This window comes from Equus asinus, chromosome 10 (genome assembly GCF_041296235.1).
Source record: "Equus asinus isolate D_3611 breed Donkey chromosome 10, EquAss-T2T_v2, whole genome shotgun sequence".
In the NCBI taxonomy this organism is placed as follows: domain Eukaryota; kingdom Metazoa; phylum Chordata; class Mammalia; order Perissodactyla; family Equidae; genus Equus; species Equus asinus.
The window spans coordinates 14,753,237-14,766,065 of record NC_091799.1 but is presented as its reverse complement, the minus strand read 5'-3'; the positions used below and the strand labels follow the sequence as shown (position 1 = coordinate 14,766,065).

Below are 12,829 nucleotides of genomic sequence, written 5' to 3'. Positions count from 1 at the left end.
CAGAGTGCTCATTCCGCTCGGGAAGCAAACACAAATGAAGGCTGTCAGCTCCCATCAGCATCCTCTGATGCTCTCTATAGAGCCATATGGACAGCGTGTAGTCAAGAGAGATTAGGGGTTCACACAGGTGAACTTTCCATGAGACAAATCACCCATGGAAAGAACTTATCCTTTTTCAACTGCAGTATTCAATACGTGCTGCTGTGGATAAGCGGCTTCCTGAGGGCTCCTCGTTAGCTTCGTGGAAAAAGATTATCGGCAGGTTGTGTGTCAGACTAACTCGAATTTTCCTCATGGTTCTAGGAAACGCAAAATGCCGAACCCTGGGCTATTGATGTGCTGCTCGACCAGGCGAAAAAAAAGAAATCCATCTCCTCAGAAGACACATTTAATGAGGCAACTGGGGTCTAAGGTGATAAATTAGAAATTCAACTAAGGGCATCAGGCTTAAAGGAAAAAGCAGAAGCTTGATGAAAAATGCAAGGGGGGAGAGAGAAATGTTTTTTGTAAAGCATTCATCTTTATACTGATAAAGCTATGCTTGTTGATCATTTCAGCTATGATTGCTAGTGTTTAATGTCATTCATCTGGGACTCCACTACATTTGTTCTGGGATACGCAAAATAAAGGAAGAAGAAAACAAAGACTCCGGAATGCTTACCTTGCCATCTTCCGTATAGACATTTTCATTATACCCCTTCACTATTGTTCGATCGATGAAGAGGCTCCGCATGACAACGATCACTTTCAACACCTTTCCCAAGGTCACCTGTCAAAACACATGCATGTAAACATGAGAGTTTACACTTGAACATGCAAACCACATGAAGTTGGGCATGACTATCAGAAGAAGGCCCACCTCTCCCTCCTGTTCCGAGAGAGGCACAGAGGACACTGAGGGAGGTGCGGTGGCTGCCCCTTGTACTGGCACCCTAACTATCTAAGAACACTCACAACAGCAAATTCTCCCGTTGTCACTTAAAGATGGTGCGGGCCCCAAGTCATCTAACTCCCCTGAACTTATTTATATTGTTGGCTTATAAACCTCAGGAGAAGTTCCATATGTTTATTGTCTGCTGGATAAAGTAACATTTCCTTTTATTGTCTTCTGTCTTAAGATTATCTTCTTCAAGGCCGTCCTAGGATCCTGGCATTCTACGGTTTGGTGAGCACATCTGTTTTCATATTACGTCATGGTGCTATGTACACCCATGGAACACACAGAGAGTACAATAGAGAGATTAAAGGCAGGCACCAAATATCCCTTGGTTGAACTATCTGTTTTTAATAGCTGGTAAAAAGTGGAGAAGCAATACCAAGTAAGTTCTGAAGGTAAATGAACAGTAGCTGAATTTTATCTCCAAAAGGGAACATCATCCTGGAAATACATTTAAGTGCTTTTACTCTTAGAACCTAAGCACGTATTATGGATTTTTAAAAAAACACCTTAAAAAACTGCAGTTTCATATATGCCAGGGAAAAAGTAGCCCGCTGTGCTTGCTGGAACAGGCTCAGTATCAAGAACAGAAACAGCACCCTCCTTCCTCTCAGCGGCTCACATAAGCCTTCTGACACTTTGCCTAGCCCCTTCTTTGCATTTCCTAGATAAGACCCTAGAGGCAGGCTCCACACAGGACCCAGCCAAGGCCACGGTCCGGGTTGTTCCCATGAGGCTCTGACATTACAGAACAAGTGGAAAGGTGCCCTCCAGGGCTGAGTAGGACAAGAACCTCTGCCCCACACAGCGATCCCGGTCCTGCAACTCCAGCATGCCGTCTGCTTCTGGGGACGCCACCTTCCATCATCCTGTCCTTACTTCCCCATTCCTGGCGGTTTTTAACTGTCTCCAGCAACAACCTTCTTTTTCTGATTAGTCCAGGGTATCAATGAACATTCTTAATATCTGGTTCCTTCAATAACTTCTAGTGCTAAGCTGATGTTTCTATTTGTGTGCCGAAAATGGCACAGGTAAGAAAAAGACACGACACATTAATTACATTTAAGAGAATGTTAATAAAAACATCTTATTTCTCAATAGTACTTTTAAATTAAAGAAAAAAAATGTTTTTTCTCCCTAAAGCCCCAGTACATAGTTGTATATCCTAGTTGTAAGTTGTTCTAGCTCTTCTATGTGGGATGCCGGCACAAGCATGGCTTGACAAGTGATGTGTAGTTTGCACAGAGGATCCAAAGCCATGAACCCGGGGCCGCTGAAGCGGAGCCCAGGAACATAACCACTCGGCCACGGGGCCAGTTCCCCAAGTAATTTTAAATACTGTTATGCCACGTAACATTTAATGGGTCACTTCTCATATAACTGAAAATCACTATTGAAGGACGCCAATAAACCACCAAGGTAGGAACAGCAACTCTGCCTCTAGCTTACATGTAGTCTACTGGATGGAAGGGAGGGAGGGAGGCAGAGAGGGAGGGAGGGAGGGGGGAAGGGAAAGAAATCAGAGTTGTAGTTTTGGCATTACAAGCACTGACATTAACAGCCTCCGCTAGGCTACCGCGGAGGTCCATGAGACCTCCTCCAACAGGCCACTGCTTTCAACTGCACACTTTAACTCCCTGTGCTAATAAGCGCAGATAACTAAGCAATTGTTTCCTTAAAAAAACAAAATCGAGCTGACTTTAATTAACTCATAAATTGCTTCAGCAATTTCTCAAGTTTCTCAAGATAGAATTCAGAAGAAAAACACACTAAATATACTAGAAATTTTATAGTTAATTTTTTTGTTTTTAAAAGTGAATTTTGGTATTTTAAAGTTAACTAATACTAAAACAGTTAACTAATAAATGCTTATTATGAAAAAATCTAAAGTTAGAGAAAAAAGGAAGAAAATAATTGTTAATAGTCTTCCCATTCAAAGATAATCACCATTAACATTTTGGGGTACTTCCTTTCAATCTTTTTACTATCAAAGATTTATAGTTTTTGAATTTTTAATTTGTTTATAATTGAAACTATATATAAAATTTCAAATCAAATTTTTATTTAAAATTATGACATAAGCATTGTTCCATATTGCTGTGCAGTCTTCAAAAACGGCATTTCACACTGCATGGCATTCTTTTGAGTGGATATACTATCATTTCTTTAACCATTCTCCTATAGTTGGACATTACTTGCTTCCAAACTTTCCCTAAGAGAAATACGGCTGCAATGTGTACTTTCGTTCACCAGGCCTTTGCTGCGTTTGGGATTATTTCCCAAGGATAGATTTGTAGAACTGTAATTACTGGGGCAAACAGTACAAGCATATTAAGGCTTTTGATACACTTCTCCAATCGCTAACTATGAGGGTTCTGCCCAGCAGAAAGGTACGAGCACACCTATTCCGCTCCACTCTTGTCAGCAACGGGTGCTACTAAATCAAAACGAAACAAAATGAAAATCCCCCTCCCCCGCCTGGAAGTACCAATTTAATTTCTTTAAACCTTTTATTATGGAAGACTTAAAAACAGGCAAAAGTAAATGAAATAGTATAAAGAACGTCTGTGGACCCACCCCAACGTCAACAACTACAGCTCTTGGCCAATCTCGTTTCACTTCCGTCCCACCGACTTTCCCCTCCCTGTGCTATTTCGAAACAAATAACCGCCATGGATGGTATCATTCCATCTATAAATATTTCAGTCTGCATCTCTAAAAGATAAGGGCTCTGAAAACAAAAAAGCAGAACCAGATGCCATCCCACATCTAAAACAACAGGAGTTCACCAATATTATCAAACCCCAGTTCAGTCAGTGTTCACGTCTCCAACAGCCTCATAAGTGCCACATTTTAAAAATTTGCTCGTGTCAGGATCTGAACATAGTCCACACAATGCAGTTGGCTGACATGGCTCACAAGTTTCTCCCACACTACAGGTATCCCTCTCTCTATCCTCTCCCCTCATTTTATTTGTTGAAGAAACTGGGCCATTTTTTCTAGAGTTTTCCACAGCCTGGATTTTACTGATGGCATCCCCGTGGCGTGCTTTACATGTTCCTCCTTACTCTGTACTTCCTGTAAACTGGTAATTAGAGGAGATTCAGGCTTGATTTTTTGGCAAGACTACTTCATGGGTGGTGTTACTGTCTAGGAAGCACTTGAGGTCAAGCATCTCAGCATGTGACGCTGGCAGCGGGGACGCGTTAGTTCACCAGGGGTTGCAGACGGTCGTATTCCAATGCGATCATTCTGTCTTCATTTATTAGTTGGAACATTTTTACAAAGAAAAACTTCCCCTCATCTATTATTTGGTTACCCAGTGGTAGAGTTTATCATATAGACAGGAGAAATGCCCAGTTCTTTCCCTTTATTTACCAGTTCTCAAAACAATGCATTGGTTTACTAGTTTTCTTCCAATGTGATGGGTTGGTTTTTTTGCCCCCAACATTCTTATAAACTCACGGATTTAAACACATTTGATGTATTTTTATCTGATGCAATTATTCTTCTTACTGATGCTCAAATTGTCCTGCTTGAGGCCAGTGGGCATCTCCTTGAGGTTGAGTCCTTTCGTCATCACCTTAGTCTTTGCTGGCTTCCTTGCTATCTGGTACATGATACTCTAGGCTTGTCCTGTACAATTCCTGCCCGAGGCCATGAATCAGCCATTTCCTCAAGCAGCTCTGGTTCTCTTCAGTGGGGAACGGTATTTTAAGACCACAATCAGGGCAAGAGGGGCAAATAATTTTTGATAGGTTAAAATTTTGGTTTTTCATTTTATGAATCTAAATTAGAGTGAATATTTTCCTTTTCACTTTTTTTCTTATCCTATATTCATTTACATATTGAGGTTTAAGTGTTTTCTTTTCTAATAAAAAAAAGACACTCCACAGTCATACTTCCCCATGACTACTCCCACCCCCCAGTCACGCCTCCCTGCCATGGTTCCCACTCCCCAACAACGCCTCCTGCTACTCCTTCCACCTCCACTCCCACCCCCACCCCGTCAGACCTCTCCCCACTCCTCTTTGCTCTGCTCTGCTCAAAGTCCTGGGATAGGCTGGTTCTCCAGCCGCACCCTCGTGCGCTGTGGCTTCACAGAGGGAAGGTGTGTGAGCGCAGGAGGCTCATTAGGAGTACCCCAACGGCTGTGCCTTTACCGGCTGTAGTAGCTTACGGACAGGGAATGCCAGGAAGTCTTGCTCTGGTTCACTTTCATTACCTTTCCAGTCCGTAAGGCTCTATGAAGCTTGTCAATTCTTAGTTTTTACAGAGCCAGAAAGGACCCTGGCACTGATCTAGGTTGAATATGCAGAATATGGCTTTCTGAATTTTCCACATGGTTGTAATAAAACTGTATACACAACTTTGAGGCTTTGGAACCAAGCCTCAGCTGTGCTACTGGAAAGCTTGGCCCAGTTACGTACCTTCTCTGAACATCAGTTTCCTCCCACCTAATGGGGAGAACAACAGCTCCATCTCAGAATGGCTACAAGCAGTCACTGAGACAATGCACTGATAAAGGGTGTGGCATAGGCCTGGCACAGAATACGTTCCCAGGGGCAGCTACTGTTACTCAGCCCAAACTCTGGTCTAGACTTCGCAGAGGAAAAATGATTTGAAGCCAGTTAACATCAAAGCTGGAACCAGAACAGTTACTGCCTCCAGTTCAGTGAACTTGCCACTTACGTTAATTTACTCTTTTGCTGTCACACCAGGACTAAAAGGAAGCTGCAGAGCGGGCGACAGTTGTGGGCACTGAGGTCTAAACAAAAATGTGCCTCCTGATGAATGACTACCAAGCAGAAAGAGGCTGCAGGCACAAGTGTAGGGCAGTTTAGGGGAAGATACGAAGCTGCCACGTGGGCTGATCTAGCCAGACCTCACTGACTCCCAAAGGAGGCCATTCAGTGCGAAGGTCAAGTGCACTGAGATTCAGTGTCACTTCTGCCAGTTCCAGGCAGTGTGACCCAGGGCAAGTCAAACAACCTCTTCTGCCTGTTTACTCAGCTGTGAAATGTGGAGGGGCCTGGTGAGGAAATCAAATGAGACGATCCATGTGAAACACATGGTTACAGGTATGGTGCACGACAAAACTCAACAGCTGTCAGCCTCGTTTCTCTTCAGAGTGTGGTGTGGTAGAAAGGGTCAGATGAGCCCTTTGAGCTCTGCCATCAAGGAGCTTAAAGCATGTTCTCTAACGTTCTTTCCAGCCCTCATTGTCCAGCCCTCCTCATTTGGGAGACTGATATGGCAATGAATCATATACAGGCCAATGGACACTACTCTAGAAACTAGCCAACACTGGCCACAGTCAGAGGCAAAACGCCCAGGGACAGGAGCTACAGGTCGATTCTTGGCAACTGCTATCGGATACCACAAATAAAGCTAATGCCATCTGGTAATGAAGCGGCTTGCTGTTGCCAAGGTAACACTTCTATACCGAGCAGCACATTTCCAAAGAGCTCACTCACTACCCCTCCTGTGTCTGTCCCCGTGAGTATTCAAATGGCAAGTTGTGAAAAGTCAGAGGAAGCAGTGTGCTTGCTCAACAGGAACCAAGGTGCACTTGAAAAGGAAGCTGGTAAGCCTCTCATTGGGGCATAACCCTTCTAGGGAAGTGCCCTTAGAAATGCTGTCACTGCCTAGCCCCTTGTCAGGGCTAGCTGTGCTCTGGGCAGCTGCGGCTGAATTGATGGTCTTCTCTATCTGGAATTGTTATCTCCATGGCAGGCTGCGAGATGCTGCAGCAGCGAGGGGGATGGGAAACTAAGAGGTACAGAGGGAAACTGGCTGCTGCTTCTTTCTAGGAAAACTGTAAAACTGGATAAAGCCTAGAGAAAACTGAGTCAGACCAGTCGTAAAAGGCTGAAACTCTGGCAAAGCCGTGAGAGAAGATAAACTGGCTGTCACAGCTTGGAAGAAGAGGCCACTAGCACTGCAAAGAGCAGGGCAGTAACCAAATCATAAAACGAAATGGGGCTATGTGACTTGGAAACCAAGAGGTCAAACCAAGGGATCGTCAAAGATAAAACTGATGTTCTCCCATGCTAAAGGCCACTCGTTTTGCTCAACGGGATGAATCAGTTGTGCCTCTGATGATAAAATGCAGTGCAACATGGTGTAAGGTAAGAGAGGAAAAATGAAATTGGAAAGCAATTCCCACGTATGAACTAGACTTGAGATACAAAGTCGTTACAGGCCCAAGAGGTGAACGATATTTTTCCTTTTGACAAAGACCCAGGAAAAATGAGGCAGACACGTTGACTTTAGGTTCTGTCTACCGACAAGTCAGACAATCAACTTATCAGCAAGGCAAGAGAGCACGGAAGTTAGGTTTACGGACTCTAGGAGAAAAAGTGACCTGAGTTTAGATCTTGGCTCTGCCCTTCCTGGCTGTGTGATCTGGGACAAGTTACTTAGTCTGCTAAGCCCCAGTTTCTCACCCGTCAACCAAGGCTAAGGCAGTTGTGAGGAGGCGATTACAGCAGACATGTGACGTGCTTAGCACCATGACTAATGCATGGCAAGAGGTCCATCAGCGGTCAAGCTGCGTCACTCTCTTTAGGCCCCCTGTCATCAGGAAAGGCAGCATGGTGCAGGGCCAAGAGCCAGGGCTTTGGAGCCCAGAGGCCCAAGTCCAAGTTCTGCCTCTGTTGCGTACAGCAGTGAGGCCCTGGGAAAACCAACCCACATGAGCTCCAGCTTTCTCGTCTCTAAAACGGAACCCTTTATAAGGAAGGACTGGACAGCTAGTGCTATGAAGTGTCTGGGGGGTCACTACTGGCCCTCACTGCATGGTAGCAATTGTTAATATTACTGCAGTCATTATTTTTAACAATTATTAAATACCTCACCTAACAACATCAAGTTTATTTTCCATTAGGTGGCTTATTCCATTGATGAGTGAATTTGAATCATTTTTAAGAGCCATTGATGCTAACAATTTGAGAACTTCTGATCTCCCTGAACTCATTCCTCTCTTCTAAAGGCAAAACTGCCCTGGATTGGGGGGGGGGGGGGATTTCATCAAAGAGGACTTAACCAATTTGCCAAGTCTCATTAAAAGGTTTCACGACAAGGTAGGGTTAAGAAATAACTTTCCATTTCATACAATAAATATAAATTTCCTCACAACCTTCGTCTCTCATCCCTCTGTGTCCCCCTCAACATTAACAAAAAAATTCACAATATTATGGTATGAAAAATCCCCCAAATTGTCAAAATAAAATTTAGTTCATTTTAATCTATAAAACACACACTCAAATATATAACATAAAGTCTTTCCAAGAAAAAGGAAAATATGCCTGTATAAAAATAAGGCATCCTGATTTCAAAAAGATCTTATAGGAATGAAATGGGATACAGGTGACAAAAGGAGAAGCTGACTATTGTTTTCTCAAACACACTGAAAATGGCAAGTTTCTCCCAATAGACTTGAAGAGGAACCCTCATCGGCACACACTCTGACTTGTCCCCTGTACTGAACAGGCCAGTAAGGAAGCCCACGGCACTCAGTGTTCCTGCCTTGCTGACCCCACCTGCTGCTCAGGGAAGCAGCTATTTTCTGTTCTGGGTGGAACTAGCTCGCCCTGGTGTAGGTACCCAGTTCAAGGGTGACTCTACATAGTGGTCTGGGACAGAAGGCTCGCCCATGTTGGCTAGGCTGGGTAAACTGCCTCCTTCCAGAATCTGGACTGGAGAACATGGAGAAGATTGGGAAGAAAAAACAGCACTACTATGAGAAGGAGGCCATGTAGGAAGAGAGCGGGGGAGGAATGAAGGGAGGTGGGGAGGAGGAAGGGGGAGACAGACAGACGGATGCACACCAGAACCTAGAGCTGCCTTGGATTGCAAATGGCTAGCCTTTCTAGTTCTTTCCTTCCTTCTACCCAACAATTATTTTTTAAATACATATTATGTGTAGGCAAAGCATTAGGCACACAAAGATAAATGAAATAGATAATCATGGAGCTAACAGTCTAGTGGAGGAGGCAGGCAACAAATAAGTATATAAGTAAATAAATATAATTTGCAAAAAGTTTTGAAGAAAATGAACAACAAGGGGAGAGCTTAAAGAGAGATTATTTAGGTAATCCCTATGAGTGAAAAAATGACATTTAGATCAGATAATTCAATTATTCATTAGTTCATTCAATTCACTCAAACATGTATTAAACACCCACTGTGTGCAAGCATTGGTCTAAGGATTTGAGATGGAGCAGTGGACAGGACAACATATCATGAGTGTACATTCTTGGGGGGGGTGTAGGCAGACAGTAAATAAACAAAAAATATATCACTTGTACGGGGCCACGAAGGCAATAAAGCTGGACAAGGGGGTTAGCTCAAGTTCGGCTGAAACCTACCGGGTGAGACCAAGCAGGTCCCCGCAAAGTGCTGCGGCAGTGCGGCCCAGGCTAGGAGGAGCCTGTGCAAAGGCTCCCAGTGGGAAAAGACCGAGTGTCCGCGGACCAGACGGAGGCCGGCGGGCAGGCAAGAGAGCGGCAGGCACTGGGTGAAGGAAGGCTCTGGGAAGGAGGTTAGTTTGAGTTGGGGTGAAATGGGAAGCCACTGCCAGGTTTTCAGCAGAGAAATGACATACCTGATGTGTGCTTTTAAAAAACATATTCCTGGCTGCTTCTTGGAGGTATCAAGAGAAGAAGCGGGAGCCCACGAGAGGGGACGATGGCAGCTTTGACTAGAGTGACAGCAACAGAGAAAGTGAGAAGCCGACAGATTTAAGATAGAATCGCATGATTTGCCGATAGACTGAATGTGAAGGAAGAAAAAGGGGGAAACAAGGAAACTTCTAGGTTTTTGGCTTAAGCATCAGGTAGATGGTTTTGCTATTTACTGAGATGAGATGAGGAAAAAGAGGAGAAAAACAGGGAGTGGGGAAAATCACTTCCCTTTTGTTAAGTTGAAGATACTTTTGAAATATTTAAGTGCAGAGATGTTAAATGGGCAGTTTGGACACTGGGGCTCAGGGCTGAGGTCTGGGCTAGATAGTTCAAGTTTACGAACATCATTAACAGGCCCTCGTTTTCAAGGTGGCCTGCGTGAATTCAGATGAGCTGAAACCTACGCACCTGAGCACATTATCTGGGCTCTGAGGGGCTCAGGGGTGCTCTTCCCTGACAGAAGAGGGTCTGCGGACTCAAACAGCAACTGTCCCTTTGACCAGACTGATTTAACTCCAAGTGAAGGTGGTCCCCACACAGATCTGCCACCTGCCACCTGCATTAGCATGGTACCATGGTGCCCTCTGCGGCAAACTCGGCCCCGTTATAACTCCCCTTCTTCTGTCCATAACCTGTTAGGCAGCACTTGGCTTTTTAATATTTCAACTGTAGGATGTGCGCCAATTTGACCTTGATGTAGAAAATTTAATTCAAATCAATACGTGGACAAGGTCACTTTAAAATCCAATTAATATGAATGGGAAAATATGCCCTACAGTTCTGTGAGCTGAAAATGGAATAGTTGCAAGTTAACAACAACAAAAGAGACAGCCACACAAGCCTGGTTGGTCCTTCTGTGTTTGATAATGCAGCTAGCTCTTTTCTTAAATACATGCAGTAGTTAGAACACTGAAAAACTTTTTTTTTTTTGGCTTCTATTTAGGGTAGCTTAAAATTAAACTTAGTTTGTTTGAAGAAAAACATAAAATGTACTGAAAACTGTGAATTCCTATAACCCGAGTTTAAATAAATTAAACCCTGGACTTCAACTCGCCCCGGAATCCCTAGAGAAATCTAAGGCGGTGACATTTTTGGAACAGCAGCAATCTGCACATGACAGGGCACACACACAGCACTGTTTGCAGTGATAACCATCACAGAAGGGGAAACTGAGGTACTGGAATTTCAGTCTCATTCCCACATGTGTTCTGTAACCAGGACTCAGGGCACTTCCTCCTCCGATTTACCACCCCTCCCTCTGCATTTCGCTCCTCATTAATGAGAAACGTTTATTTTATACCAACAAATGATAGGAATGTATTATTATTACTGGATTCTTCTGGGTTGTTCTCTTTTCCCTCTGCTTCATTGTTATCCCAGTTGGAATCTCAGCTTTTCCACCCTTGAACCTGGTTAGAATAGAATATAAATAATCAAGTATCCATCTAAAGAGGAAAAAATTGCTTTGTAACTTCAAGGAATGCTACAAATGAGGTAAAACTGGAATGGGATATTAGGGGGTGCCAGTGAAATATCATAAATCTATTTCTCAATTTATTTTACATTTGGATATTAAAAACAAGAGGCTGCTGAAGGGACCGCAGCTGAGCTACATGAGGAAGGTCCCACACTTTGGACAGCTTTTTCAGCATCCTGGGAATCCTCACTGATTTGAAGTGCGGATGTCCTGCAATGTGGAGCTGAAAAGGAAGCTTCAACCTAAACACTGCCAGCTAAGGTCACGAGGCAATTGTGTGAGCGTGTGTGTTCAGCTTTACAGGTTACACTGCAGCAACAAATTAAAAGCAGCCCAACTCTGCAGCCAAAGGACAAGCTGCTGCCTTGCACAGTGTCTGTTCTGTTCCCCCTCATGGACTGGTTCGGAGGATCATTTTGCATTCTCCTTCATTCGAAAATCATACAAGCCAGCAGACTTCCCATCCGTCCCTCGCTTTCCCCACCAACCTCGAGTTACCTCATCTGCTGCTAGTATTAATGCTCTTCACACACTCATTATTCTTTAATGATGCCTGTTTGTAAATAGCAAGATGGGATGCAATTAAACCATGAGAGGCTAAATAAACACACATGCTAATTAGGATCTTTACAAGAGATTTTTTTTCATGTATAGACTGGAATTTACCTTTCATTAATCTAACTTAATTGCAATAGTGCACCAATAAAGAGTCAACACAAATTAAGTGCTCTAAATGATTTCTCCATATTAAGGGTGAGCAAGTGATCCTTCCTTTGGGTAACAAGCCACATTCTGCAGCAGGAGGGGACTAAATGGGAACACAACATGGCTAAGCGTTAGGGGAAGGGTTTCAGCAGTGAAGCAGGTACCGCACCATTATCATGATGCTGCTGCTTCAGATGCCTGAAGTTAATGAGGTCAAGGTCATAGGTTCAAACTGCAGCCTCATCCCTCTTGTGAGTCAACTAGCTTTGCTAGGTTCCATGGTAGCAGACATTACCCCTTACATTTGTCAGCTTTCTGTCACTGGTTCCAAGAGAGACAAAGCAAAGGTTTGGATCAATCAGTTCAAATCCATTCCCACTCCCAGAATAATAATGCCCAGAAACATCTGCTTTGTGGCAAGGCAGTACACAGTAGCTATTTCTGTACGAAAAGGACATCTGTTATTTGCAGGAAAAGAAAAGTGTTTTAACCTTTGATTCTAGAAGGTGTGAAAGATTAGATACATTTGGCAACTAAACTGAAACAATATGATGGTATATCAACATTAGATATCTTTTTTGCAAAGGCCTCAGAGCATTTAACAATTTATTCATTCAACAAATATTGAGCCCTCTAGGTAGCAGGTGCTGGGTCAGGGTCAGGAAACTACCCTAGGAAAAATGTCACTCACTCCAGAACTCTTTTTATCTTTTACATATTTTACTTGTCCTTCCCTAATCACTACTGCTAAATCCTGTATCGCCTTCCTTTCTTTGTCAAATATAGACACACACGGATACACAGAGGCCGCAACTTCCCTCCGGCCCCGCAACTGAGCCGGCAGCACCACTGGCTGGGAACCCACAACTCTGCGAAAAGCTGGATCCTGAGAGGTCCATTGTGACAAGATGGCTGAAGCAACCCCCCTCAGGAACTGAGACCCGACATTAAACTGCACAACTAAGACAGCAGCAACCAGATTCTTCAGTTCCTGATTTTAAAATAAACACTTGGTAAGTTCTC

At 43.7% G+C, this 12,829-nt stretch overlaps 1 protein-coding gene across 1 annotated transcript in view; it reads right to left on the bottom strand.

The window, feature by feature from the left end:
• MED27 (mediator complex subunit 27) overlaps positions 1-12,829 on the bottom strand; it is a 200,567-nt gene that overhangs the window by 30,407 nt on the left and 157,331 nt on the right. The window contains exon 5 of the mRNA XM_014863409.3: positions 662-769. Within this exon, the coding sequence (XP_014718895.1) occupies positions 662-769 (108 nt within the window). The remainder of the gene's footprint in view (positions 1-661; positions 770-12,829) is intronic.